This window comes from Eurosta solidaginis, chromosome 1, assembly GCF_040869045.1.
Source record: "Eurosta solidaginis isolate ZX-2024a chromosome 1, ASM4086904v1, whole genome shotgun sequence".
Taxonomy (NCBI): domain Eukaryota; kingdom Metazoa; phylum Arthropoda; class Insecta; order Diptera; family Tephritidae; genus Eurosta; species Eurosta solidaginis.
In genome coordinates, this window is record NC_090319.1 from 74,977,024 (window position 1) to 74,991,729 (window position 14,706).

General features: G+C 33.6%; 1 protein-coding gene across 1 annotated transcript in view; it reads left to right on the plus strand.

The window, feature by feature from the left end:
* Delta (neurogenic locus protein delta) overlaps positions 1-14,706 on the plus strand; it is a 135,987-nt gene that overhangs the window by 80,076 nt on the left and 41,205 nt on the right. The window contains exon 4 of the mRNA XM_067758299.1: positions 3,865-4,113. Coding sequence (XP_067614400.1) covers positions 3,865-4,113 — 249 coding nt within the window. The remainder of the gene's footprint in view (positions 1-3,864; positions 4,114-14,706) is intronic.

Consider the following 14,706-nt stretch of genomic DNA (forward strand, 5'->3'; position numbering starts at 1 on the left):
TAAGTCGACCGAGTTCCTTGTCAAGCGAACAAATTAGTTTAGTCATTTCAACAGAAGAGAAATTGTCGCTCTTAGTTAACAAAATTCTGTAAAATTGACAGATTCCTAATCAATCTAACTGTTTTTTTTTTTTTTTGTTAACACAACTGATCTCACTGGTCATTTCAACAGCGATCAACAGTCAATACATGAGCAAATTTCAAAGAGAATTTTACGCTCACTGCGCTCTCTATTTTGTTGTATGCTGTGTACTATATGTATGCACATATTTACGTATGTATATGGCGGCCGCCGTGGTGTAATGGTAGCGTGCTCCGCCTACCACACAGAAGGCCCTGGGTTCACACCCCGGGCAACGCAACCTAAAAATTTTAGAAATAAGGTTTTTCAATTAGAAGAAAATTTTCCTAAGCTGGGTCGCCCCTCGGCACTGTTCGGCAAGCACTCCGAATGTATTTCTGCCATGAAAGGATTTCAGTGCCTTGCAAATGCCGCAGCATATGTAGGTACTTTCGTACAAAGCTATCGCAACAACTTTTTTTTGTTCATTTGACTACTAAAATGGTCAATTACGAATCAACTATTTATGCGTAGTTGTTTCAACATCTTGCTGCGATGGATAAAAATTGACAGAAATTTCGGTTGAATTGACCCGTATTTCGGTTGATTTTACCAGTCTTTTTCTTTCAGTGCATTTCGCTGCCGCATGCATTGTTTTATGGCCTTTTTGTTGTCGGTTTGCGTCTTGCCACCGCCCCTACTGCTGTCCGATAATCACCTGTATGTTTGCCTGGTTGAATTTTTAGTACAACTTTATTATTAAATCTACTGGGTTTTATGTGCTTTGCTAATTTTTTGAATGGCTGCCCTAAAAACAAAAATATTTAATGCAGAGACATGCCTATGAGACCATGGAGACAGTAGCTATGTGTCAATACATGTGTACATACATAAACAAATAAAATTATATGAACTGGCAAGAAAAAACATTTTTGTTGAATAAAATAAAGATAATGTATTAAAAGATTAATTCTTAAACTTCAAAAATTTCTTATAACTTAAAAAAGATTGAGGAAGAGAAAACCCATAACATTTTAAATTACTGCTTTCAATAATTTGAATCTTTCGAAATTTAAAAAAAAAAAAAAAAATAAGTATCTAAATGTGAATAAAGGAAATAAAATTTTTAAAATTAAGAAACAGAAAATAAATCAAAAAAATATAAAACAAATTTGTAAAATAAAAAAAAAAAACACTTGCATTAAAAAATTTAATTCAAAACGGATAAAAATGTAATAAAAAGATGATAAAAAAATTTTAAGGACTACCTTTATTTAAATGGACCAAAAAATAGAAGGCAAGGGCAATCTTTCAATTTAAGGCAAACTATGTACTTGGGATTAACTAATTGGTTATTTAAAATTTAAGCACGCGCTCTACCTCTATAATTTTAAATCCCAAAATTCTTTTACAAGAGCTATTGTCAAAACTCAACAAGATTATGTGTGTATTAAAAGAAAAATTGGCTTCTATTTTTCGGTCCATTTATATAAAGGTAGTCCTTAAAATCTTTTATCATCTTTTTATTTTCACTTTTTTAGTGCTGCATACAAAAAGGGATTTGGAATTTTGGGTTCTGACTCACGGCCCAAGTTTCAAGACTCTAGCTCACCGGGAAGTTACTTAAAAATCGATTGCAAGATTCCCCTGATTTTTCAAGGATTTGCAGTTATCTTGACTAGCGCGCCACCTAGCGGAAATTTGTTTTCTATAAGTTGTATTGTCACTAGGCCTCTAACTAAGTGCCAAGTTTCAAGTCTCTAGGTAACCGGGAAGTTCTTTAAAAATGGATTGAAAGATTCCCAAATCAAAGCTAATTCTCATAATATCTCGATCCATGCGCCACCTAGCGAAATTTTTTTGATCAAATATTGCATTGCCAGAGGGTCCTGACTCTCACGGCCCAAGTTTCAGGTCTCTAGCTCACCGGTAAGTTACTTAAAAATCGATTGCAAGATTCCCCTCGTTTTTCAAGTATTTGCACTTATCTTGACTAGCGCGCCACCTAGCGGAAATTGGTCTTTTATAAGTTGTATTGTCACTAGGCCTCTAACTAAGTGCCAAGTTTCACGTCTCTGGGTAACCGGGAAGTTAGTTAAATATGGATTGAAATATTCCCAAATTAAAATTTGTTTTCTTACCATCTCGATCCGCGTGCGCCACCTAGTGAATTTTTTTTTGATCAAATGTTGCATTGTCACCGGGTTCTGACCCACGGCCCAAGCTCCAAGTCTCTAGCTCTCCGGCAAGTTACTCAAAAACCGATCGCAAAATTCCCCTCGTTTTTCAGGGATTTGTAGTTATCTCAATTAGCACGCCACCTAGCGGAACTTTGTTTTCTATAAATTGTATTGTCACCAAGCCTCGAACTGTGTGCCAAGTTTCAAGTCTCTAGGTCATCGCGAAGTTAGTTAAAAATGGATTGAAAGATTACCAAATCAAAATTAATTTTCTTAATATCTAGATCCATGCGCCACCTAGCGAAACTTTTTTGATCAAATATTGCATTGTCACGGGGTTCTGACTCACGGCCTAAGTTTCAGGTCTCTAGCCCACCGGGAAGTTACCTAAAAATCGATCGCAAGATTCCCGCCGTTTTTTTCAGGGATGTTCAGCATTTTGTTTTACACGAATTGTAGTGCCATCGACTCGCAAACTATGTGCTAAGTTTCAAGTCTCTGGATCACTGAGAAGTTAGTTAAAAGTCGATCGCAAAATTTAAATTTTAAACTTAATTTTCTGTATATCTCGATCCGTGCGCCACCTAGCGGATTTTTTTTTTACTTGCATTGTAATGTCTCCCAGATCTGAACTATGCTCTGAGTATCAAGTGTCTAGCTCGACGGGAAGTTACCGAAAAAGACTTTTCCTTGAGTCAAAATATCGTATGGAAATGAGGGGGCAAACAAGAAAGCGACTTAATATAAAGGTGAAAGGTAATAAAAAAAAATAAATAATAAGAAAATTCAAAAAATAATAAAAATTCAAAAAAGTTACTTATTGAAAACGGAAATAAAATAAGCAGATGCAGAACATAGAAATGTGTCGCTTCCGTCAAAAACTTTGAAATTGAATGAAGCTAAATACTAAAATGTAAAAAATTTGTTTAAAAGACATTTCAAAATTTAAAAAAAAGCTAATAATCGTAAAGTGGAATAAAACAAGCAAAAAAGCAGAAGATAACAATGTGTGGCTTTCATCAAAAACTTTAAAACTGAACGCAGTCAAGTACTTATATATAATAAAAAATGTATTGTAAAAATTTAATAAACATAAAAGTTTTCTAAAAAATGTATTGAACAATAAAAGGTAAAAATTTACTGAAATTCATCGAAATAAAAAATATTTAAAAATAAAAAAAAAAAACAAATAAAAATAAAATATTAAAGCAATTTTAAGAGTAACGAAAAATCAAAAAATAAATAAAAAAATAAAAATTTAAAGTAAAAAAAATTTGAAAATAAAAAAGTTAAGAAAATTAAAATAAAGACAATTAAAAAAGATTTTAAAAATTGGAAAAATTAAAATTATTAAAGAAATGAAACAAATAAAATAAAAATAATCAATTGAATTGTGGCTATTATTAAAAAATTTTTTTAATTCGCGTTTCTATATTTGAGGTTACACCTCAAATTATTACAATTAAAAATACGTGTAAATTATTTTATATTTTGTTTTTCAATATTTTTTCTTTAATTTAATTTTATAGTGAGTTTTTACTTTTTATATTTATAAATCTGTTTCCGAATATTTATATTTCAATTTAAGTAACCCTTCCTTCTTTCCTCGTTTTCTCCTTTAAAGATTTACTCATACAACGTTTGTCGCTGCAGCAAGTACTCGAAGTATCACCCGAGTGGAAAACGAATAAAAGCGAAGCGCAACACACATGGTTGGAATATGATTTTCGTGTCACTTGCGATGCGCATTATTATGGTTCCGGCTGTGCGAATTTGTGTAGGCCACGTGATGATGGTTTCGGGCATTATACCTGTTCGGAAACGGGTGAAATCATCTGTCTGACCGGTTGGCAGGGAGATTATTGTGATAAAGGTAAGTTAAATACAACAAAAAAAGAAATTAGCTTAAGATATATTTGGAAAACAATTTTCAACTTGGATCAAGAAGGAGTGTGGTCACATTATCAAATATCGCAAATTAGATTGTGAGACTATTTTGCTCTCTCGCTACGGAAACTACTTTATAGTATTCCTCCGGTCCATTGTTCTAGGTATTTTACAGACAAAACACAGAAATGAGCTTAAGATAAATTGTAAAAATAGGTAAAAATCAACTTTGTATCCAGACGAGTGACGTCACATTATCAAAATACAAAACAAATATGATATGTACTTTCGATGCTTTTCGCACAATAGATTGCCCTACTCTTTTTCTCTCTCGCTTCGGTAGCAAAAATAGTGAAATAAAATATTCACGCTCACTTCGCACATATTATTATTCTCTTTCGCTAAGCAATCGCTGCGCAAGCGTCAGAGCTAAATCAGAAAAGGCTGTTGTTTATTTGCGTCGAGTGTTAACAAATATGCGTGCATTCTTCTTGTCTCGTTGCTCGTTGATCAACGACTAAACTACTACCACAATGATGGTTTTACTTTTACCAACACATACAGAGTTAAAAAATGTTTAACCGCTAGGTTTATTTTGTGTATGCGTGCGCTTGATTTCCTCTCTCTTTCTCACTTTCTCTCTATCTATCACTCGTGAGCGCCACCTATTGTGATTGAGTTATAGTTCACAAGTGATTTGATAATGTGATGTAGATGCGCAGAAAAAGTTCTGTCACTGTCAGCGCGTTTCAGTTCTGTAGAACTTGCAATGTTTTGTGTCTGATAACACGTTTAACGCAATACCAATACAAAAATTTGATTGTTATGCTCAGCGTGCTTTGCACACAGAGTATATTAACTTTGATTGGATAACGGTATCGGAATAAAGATAGAGATAGACCTCCATATATCAAAATCATCAGTATCGAAAACAAATTTGATTGAGCCATGTCCGTCCGCCGGTTAACACGACAACTAGAGTAAATATTGAGATATCTTCACCAAATTTGGTACACGAGCTTATCTGGGCCCAGAATAGATTGGTATTGAAAATGAGCGAAATCGGATGATAACCACGCCCACTTTTTATATATATAACATTTTGGACAACACAAAAAACCTGAATGTTGAAATTTGACATGTGGACTGATATTGAGACTCTTGATAAAATTTTTAAAGATTTGTTTAAAATGGGCGTGGCACCGCCCACTTGTGATAAAATCAATTTTACAAATTTTATTAATCATAAATTAAAAATCGTTAAACCTATCGTAACAAAATTCGGCGGAGAGGTTGCCTTTACTATAAGGAATGCTTTGAAGAAAATTAACGAAATCGGTTAAAGACCACGCCCACTTTTGTATAAAAGATTTTTTAAAGGGTCGTGGACGAATAAAATAAGCTATATCTTAGCGAAAAGAGCTTTGTATCAATAGAATTTTACTTTATAAATTGAATTATAACATTAAATTGGAAAACACTAAAATGTTTGAAAATGGGTGTGGCACCGCCCCTTTTATGACTTAGCAATTTTGTATGTTTTGGGAGCCATAACTCGAAGAAAAATTAACATATCGTAATGAAATTGTGTACACATATTTTTCTTATAGCAGAAAATATTTCTAGCAAAAATGGGTGGGATCGGTTAAAGACCACGGCAACTTAGATATAAAACAAGTTTAAAAGGGTTGTAGACTAGAATAATAAGCTATAACTTAGCAAAAAATAGTTTTGAATCAATGGTATTTCACTTATCAAGTTTTACTGTAAGAGGAATTGGGGAGACATTTTTCTTTTAAACGGGCGGTACCACGTGTTATGTAGAAAAGTAATTTGTCTGAAATGAAATGTACAATTGAAGCTTACGCTGAGTATATAATGTTCGGTTACACCCGAACTTAGACACCTTTACTTGTTTTTATACTCAGCTGAGCAGAGCTCACATCTCTCATCTCAGATCGCTATTTAAAATGAACGAAATCGGACTACAACCACGCCCACCTTTTCTATATCGAAAATTTCGAAAAACCGAAAAACTGCGATAATTCATTACCAAGGTTGGATAAAGCGATGAAACTTGGTAGGTGGGTTGAATTTATGAGGCAGAATAGAAAAATTAGTAAAATCTTGGACAATGGGCGTGGCACCGCCCACTTTTAAAAGAAGGTAATTTAGAAGTTTTGCAAGCTGTAATTTGGCAGTCGTTGAAGATATCATGATGAAATTTGGCGGATGAAATTTGGAACGTTACTCCTATTACTATATGTGTGCTAAATAAAAATTAGCAAAATCGGAGAACGACCACGCCCACTTAAAAAAAAATTTTTTTAAGTTAAATTTTAACAAAAAATTTAATATCTTTACAGTATATAAGTAAATTATGTCAACATTCAACTCCAGTACTAAAATAAAAGAAAATTTCAAAATGGGCGTTGCTCCGCCCTTTTTCATTTAATTTGTGTAGAATACTTTTAATGCCATAAATCGAACAAAAATTTACCAATCCTTTTGAAATTTGGTAAGGGCATAGCTTCCATGACGATAACTGTTGTCTGTGAAAATGGGCGAAATCGGTTGAAGCCACGCCCAGTTTTTATACACAGTCGACCGTCTGTCCTTCCGCTCGGCCGTTAACACGATAACTTTACCAAAAATCGATATATCTTTACTAAACTTAGTTCACGTACTTATCTGAACTCACTTTATCTTAGTATTAAAAATGGGCGAAATCCGACTATGACCACGCCCACTTTTTCGATATCGAAAATTTCGAAAAATTAAAAAAAATGCCATAATTACAAACCAAATACGAAAAAAGGGATGAAACATGGTGATTGGATTGGTTTTTTGACGCAAAATATAACATTAGAAAAAACTTTGTAAAATGGGTGTGACATCTACCATATTAAGTAGAAGTAAATGAAAACGTTCTACAGGGCGAAATCCAAAGACCTTCGAATCATGACAGGAATACTGTTCGTGATATTACATATATAAATAAATTAGTGGTACCCGACAGATGATGTTCTGGGTCACCCTGGTCCGATATCTCGAAAACGCCTTCACATATACAACTAAGGGCTACTTCCTTTTAAAACCCCCATAAATACCTTTAATTTGATACCCATATCGTACAAACACATTATAGAGTCACCCCTGGTCCACTCCCTTTTAAAATACTCTTTATTACCTTCCATTTGATACCAATGTCATACAAACACATTCCAGGGTTACCCTATATTAATTTTCCTACAAGGTGATTTTCTCTGATTTTGTCTCCAAAGCTCTCAGCTGAGTATGTAATGTTCGGTTACACCCAAACTTAGCCTTCCTTACTTGTTTAATTTAATTTTATGAATTTCCTACAGAAATTTTTTGTAGCTCTCACAAATTGGTTAAAACTTCAAAAGTATTATTTTTCAAAAAACTATTCAAACAATTTATGTTTTGCTTCTAATCGATTTTATTACCTCTTATCATGCAACATTCGTCTTTTCTTCAACATTTTTCAAAATTTCGTTGACGATTTATTTACCTGCTTTAGCTTGATATCAAAACTTGTATGTTGCCTCATTTAGGAGTTCCCTTTACGCACTTGAAAAAATTGCATATTTTATTCATTCATGCATTTATTCAATGTGGCACGCATAATACGCTCAATTCATTCATTCGACAAATAGCTTATTTCCTTTCTTGCTTAAAACACTTGTCTGTCCACTTACTTATGAACTCGACAAGCGGTAGTCGCTGATCTTCCACCACTGCCTACTAGTGCAATTCGCTCTCTGCTTTACTCGTCGCCCAATTCAACTACTTTGCTACTCCTCAGAAGAGCTTCTAGCTTTCATTTACCCTTGAGCTAATGCTGCTTATAGCTGCAAAAAACAATGACCTGCCGAACCAAAGTTATTTATATTTTTCCTCTTTTTTTGCTTTCTTCCTGTTATTAATTTTTATATTTTGGCAAATTGTACCCAATACGTATCTCAAATACTATGCGAAAGTACTTTAATTTAAGGCCATTTACTCGATTATGTTGGGCCTTGTATGGGAGAAAAAAGTACTGCTGCTTCTGAAAAACCGGTGCTATCAAGCAGCAGCTGTATTTTTTGGCAGCGCTAATACACTACCAATTTTTTATTTGTTGCTGTTTGTGCATATTTTTTTTTTTTTTTGTACAACTTCTTCAGGTATTTTGTCGATTGTTTGGCAACGCATATCTAAATGAAAACAAAAAACAAATTGAAAAAAAACAACACTTGCAGAATGACAACATAACAACAAACTTCCACACATATGTATGTACTACTTTTGTATGTATGTTTATCATAAAAAAGGAAACGCATGAAATTTGCAAGCAAATACAAAAAATTGGTATATTTTTACCACAAAATTCAAGGTGTAATCAACATCCGCTTGGCAAAGAGCGTACAATGAAAAAAGAAAAAATAAAAATTTCGTATAGCAAAAAAGGAAGCACAGAAACGTTATGAAGTAATGTCGTTTTTGTGTTTATATGTATGTGTGCGATTGAAGGGTCTTTAAATTTTGAGTCGAATACACATGCGCAAACGATTTGCTATAGCCGCATGCATTCACTTGCTACTTATCTGCTTGTGCGTTTTTGCTTGGCAAACCACCTACCTTCGTTGCTCCTTTATAGAGCGTGGAAGTAGTAGTGGTATCACAGGTATTTTGCACTTATTAGAGATGAGCGCTGAACTAAGTCTTTAATAACGATTTTTATATTCAAACTTTAAGCTCTGCTCCCAAAATCAGCTTTAAAGAAAATCATATGCTTGTCTGGGCACCGAACGTACTCATTTTGTGTAATTAGAATTTGCTTCATGAACGTGAAGTGGGCGAAACAATTTCGGCGGAGCAAAAAATTAATAGGTCGGTATTTTGTCGCAAATTATGTGCTAATTAGTTGCGAAGAGAAAAAATTTGTCGGGCTTTTCTATGTGCTTTTTTGGTGTGCTTAGTCAAGTTCATGTCATGTTGAAGCGCGACTTGGCTAGTGTTTTGTAGCTCATTGGTCTCTAATTAGTTGCCAAAAGAAATATGTTGTTAATCTCTTTTAACTATTTTGTGTTTTTAGAAAATTCTGTTGTCAAAATGTACAATTTTAGTTCGAGAACGCTATCAAAGATTTTTTAACTGCATCCGAGAACTAGAGTTTGAGATTTGAATATAAGATAAGAACTAACTCAATTGAACTTCAACAATAAAACTTATTTGGAAGCATAACTGCTAAAGATCTAAATAACCTATGCTCATCTCTAGCCTTTACTCATACTTAGCAACAAAGCTGCTGCCTCCGAAGTAGCAACATAAAAGGGTTTCTAAAGTAACTGCACCAAGTACTTACTACTGTCTGCTTTCCTTGCTTGCCATTTTTATAGTAGCTGACTGCTACTCATACTTAATGTTTTGCTCCATATGCCCAAACGCAAAAAAACAAAAAATAATAAAACATTTAATTTGGCTGGATGATTCTCTGCTATCCTTTTACTCATCCTTCTTTTCTTATACGTACACACACACACATCTCTATCCTCTCGTGAATGCTCAAAATTGTACCTTGAATATTACTCTTCGTCTGTCTTTCAGTTCTGTGCCCAAACTGTGGCGTGGGAAGATTTTTCTTCTTAGGCTCAGTCACTACCTTTGCCTACCATATCTCATCGTCGTCTTGCGTTTTACCTCATTGTGGCGGCGACAGCAGCATAGCGTGTTATGTATCTTGTCTTGATCGCAGTATGCTATATTTTGTTGTTGTTGTTGCTCCCTTTTGCGGTTATTTTTCGTTGTTGTATATGTTATTATTGGTGCTGCATCAAAATAACCTAACTACCAGCCTCTCCCCAAAATGTGGAGTAGTGAAAAAAATGTTTTATGCCAACAAGGAGTTGGAATACCAAACAAAAATAAGCACATAATGAATCGAGTTTCGTTTCGGATAGATCGATTTCTTTGCTCAAGTTTTTGCTTAAGGTACAGGCATATTTGTTTGACAATAAAACGTTTGTTGTTGTATTAAAATACTACTTTGTGTTCCATAAAAAATATTTGATTTTCGGCTGAAATGAAATAAAACAACGGGGTATTAACTTAGATCAGCTGGATTTCGGAACATATGTATTTCTCAATGGACGATTGATACAAATCTACTTCTTCTTGTAGCGATGGGGAGTTTTATCGATGTTGATAATCATTTGCCGGTTATTAATACGTTATGTTCCGGGATATAGCCCGCCTGAACGATTTGATATAACCGTAAGGACTTGAGATGGATAGAGCTGCGCTTGCTAAACGTGATTCGTCACGGGTAGTAAGATTGACAAGAATATATAATTCGTGCTGGCAACCCTCTGAATCCCGGCTGGGATATCAGTGTAATTCAGTTAAAAATAGGTGCTGTAAGTAGTGACTTCCTAGTGACTTTCTTAGCCTTAGTCTTACTATTAAAGATATATTTTTGGGAACCTTTTTAGCGAAATACATTAGCAAAAGAAATTCTTGTGCTAGTTAGTCCCACCATTTGTGCTTGTAAATTAGGTTTTGTTGAATTGGCCTGTCCGTGAGGGCCTCACAAGTTCTGAATGAGCCCGTAGTGTTAACGTAAGTTTGTTTAACGACCAAACTGAAAAACCCTATCAAAAACCAGGACCTAGGTTATAAAATAGCTCCATCCTCTTGTAAAATACTAGAAGCTTTCTAGAACCTATGCCACTTGCTGCTTGGTGTCTTAGCCTTTCAAGCGCAGGGCACGACCACAAAACGAGCTCTTTCCTCTTCCAACCCGCACTTTCTACATCTCCTATCACCGAGCAAGTCTAATGTAAAGGCCTGTGACGCCAGAAGGCTGTGTCCAGTCAGAATACCCGTCATGAGTATACAGTATTCTTTTTTTAATGATAGCACTTTGTTATTCTAAGGTCGTAAGACGTACAAATTTTCTTCGACCCTTTACATCCGCGCGCTTGGGCCCACACCTTTCCCGCTTGGTCGATCATGTGCAAATCTCGCTTGTAGATTATTGTTATTGTATTGGGTATGTGAGGTCACTATCAGAGGTAGTTTTCTATGAATCTCACATTCCATCCGACTCTCACCTATCTTAAAATTTTACAAAAACGTTATTCATTATAAATCAACAAATTATGCGTTAACTAATACTTTTTCGAGTTTTCTACAATATATTTGACGCTCTATTTTTTTCCTAAAAAAAAGTTTGAGTTTTCAATTTATTGTTTTTGCTCGACAACGCCAGGAACAACACCACGATCATTGCCTGCGGCAAATAATAACACACATAATTATAACCTTCAAAGTAAGCGATGACAAATGAAATTATATTCACTCATTGGTTTTAATAATAATTTACATAAAAGGAAAAAACAAAAATAAACATAACTAAAAATTATAAAAATCTCACAGCAACAAAAAAATCACTGATCACGTACCTTTACTTCGTCACAAGCTGTGGCTGCTGTACTTAAGAATTTTAGAACAAAAACAAAAAACTGTATTAAAAATCAATGTCAACACCAGCTCACACTTATTACGTACTTCTGACACTTGTGTGTTGCATGCGCTTCAGTTTACTGCCGCTCGATCGTATAACGATCATATGCTGATCGTGATTGAGACACTAATTACACTTTAATTTAACTGTTTGCTTAGGTTCATACGAGAGGCATGGTATTGGTTGCAAATGGTTTAGACCTTTTTTATTTTGTTATTTTTACCTCATCTGTCTATTATTATACAATAATTAAGTATGCCGTTCACCTTTTTTCTTGTGGCATATATAGTTTTTATGTAAAATCATCGCATATGATTTGACAGTCAAGTGATTTCCAATAATATGACTAAGAATGAGTTGAAAAAATTCTGCTCGTATTGTTTTTTAAGCTGCAATTTTCATATGATAATGATAAATATTTTGGTCGAGCAATAGCTTTGATCGGCATAGAAGTGCGCTGTAACTACCTTTTTTTAATATTAACCACCTCAAATTTTAAATATTTGTTTTTTCGAATATGTCAATGGCTACTCAAAAATCTACTTAAGGTGTTTGAGTTCTTTTATAAAAAAAAAGAGTATAAATAAATAATCACATGTTTTGGTTTGTTTAATTTGTTTGATTTTTGCAATTGCAAATATATATTCTTGTTTCTTTTGTTAAATTTTTATTTTTCCCATCACCTGTAGCTGTCTACTTTACGCTGTCATAGTTTATTGTGTCTGCGCATGCGTGATGTTTTTTTTGCTGTTTGTAATGCTTGTACCTTCTAATGTGATGGCTTCTTTCGCATCTGATGATTTTGCTCCAAATTTAGCTTTCGTGATTTGTGAAAAAAAGACTTGTGGTACAAACTTTTGTCTAGAGCTTTTGATGCTGTTTTATATTTGTGATTTATGATGCCTTAAATTTGTACTACAACAATAATATTGCTATATAATTTTCTTCCGATCTGTTTGAATAATATTTATGTATATTTTGAGCTACGCATATATATTGTGTTGGGTGCAAATAAAAATAAAGATTATTCCACCTTTCAGCGACACGTCGAGCTGAAAGGTGGAATAATCTTTATTTTTATTTGCACTCAACGCAATAGGTCTGCGTAGGTTAAAATATACATAAATAAATAATATTGCTAATTGAACTTCGTTTTTTACAGCACTGCATAATTCTCTAATTTTAGTTGGAACTTTTTTAATACATTTCGTAAGCTTCGCCTTCTTACAGAAAGTTCAAGCCTATTAAGCTTTTCAAGCTTTAAGCTAAATTTTTCTATTGAAAAAAATTACGTTCTATTGCATCGTTTTATTAAGCACAACACCAAAAATAAAGCACACGAAGTCATTTATATGTTTCGAAAAATGTTTCGATAGCTTTAAAGCTTTCGATTTTCCCTAAGATTTTCCCTTGTTTTTATATAGTGAACCGATCTATTCGCGCTTTACTGATAGCTTTTATATAGCTAAAAACCTTAAAGATTTTTACTGATACTTATCCTTCTGTCTATACACACACATACATACTTCGTTTAGCAACTTTCTGTACATTTCCGTTTGTACTTAGTTTTGCTCCATTTTTTTTTTAACAAAATAAATCCATCATGCAGCTTTTAGCTTTTCGCTGAAGCTTTTCCTACAAAATAAAAGTATTGGTATCCAATATTCTTCAAACTATGCGCTTTGGCAATTTTTATATGACTTCTGTGCTTTTATCTCGCTGCTTTAGCTTTTTTTGCATTATACTTTAAGCTTTTAGGTAAAGTTGTTGCAATGTTATTTACAATGTTCCTAGTTTTTTACAGGTCGTGTGCTTTTCCAGTTGTTTGAATAACTCAACCAGCTCCTCTTAGTTAATATTTTTCCTTCATATCTATTCAAATATTTTAATTACCTAATTTAGAAACGTGATCATTGAACAAATATTATATAAAACTCGCAAAAATTCAAAAAAGCTTTCCTCGAATAAGGTATCATAAAGCTTCAAACTTATGGTATAAAGTTTGAAGTTATAAGATTAAAATTAATGAAATCAAATTGAGCGCCTTAAGAATGTTATACCATTATTTCTTAAACTCGCTTTTTAAAGCTTTTAAAAGGCCCGAAGCTTTAGCTTTCTTGTTTAAATAATTTATTGAAACTATAGCATCATATTTTTATATGATTTTGTGCCAAGCTATTTCGTTTTCCCAATTCTATCTATTTCAACTTTTCCTAAAGCTTAAAACTTTTTGCTAAGCTTGTACGCATTTAATTACATGGCGCTCTAGAGCTTTCAAATAGTTAAGCTATGTTCCTACTTCCAAAGGATTATCTTATCAAACCAAAGTGCCAAGCCTTGAATAATTTGTTTTCTTAAACTGCGAAGAAGCTTTAAGCTTATATAAAAAGCTCGAAGCTTTAGCTCCTTATTCAGTCAAATCAATCAAATTAAAGGCCATAATATTGTTAAGAGATTAATTTTTCAAGCTCATTTGGTTTTTCGAAATCTTTCTATTTAAACTTTTTCTGAAGATTTGAACTTTTTGCTGAGCTTTCACGCATTTAATTTCAGACTTTGAAATAACTGAGCCATATTCTCACTTCTGTAGAATTATCTTATAAATTCAAAGTTTCCCACCATTTTTTTTTTAAACTGATCAAATAGTTTAGCTGTGAGATCGTTATTCCCGCAAAAGCAGCTGACAACCCATTACCATTTTAAGCTGTAAATACTACAAATATCTACATAAATATGTAGTCAAATAAACATACTGATGCTAGTAGTGCTGGCATTCACACAGTGAAAGTGCTTATGTTGGGAAAAAGTAAAATAGTATCAAAAGCAATTTTGTAATATGTAATCTCAGTCATTGCATTTGCCACATTAACAATAATGTATTGCGCGTATTACATATATGTAAAAGTGTATATGTATGAAAGTCCTTGCGGGCGTGTGAACTTGTGCGCTGCCAGATCACTTATATACTCATACATAACCATGAATCAACACTACTGCACACTTATAAGGTAACTACCAACTGGGATTCCCTTTCAAGCCGCAACCCAA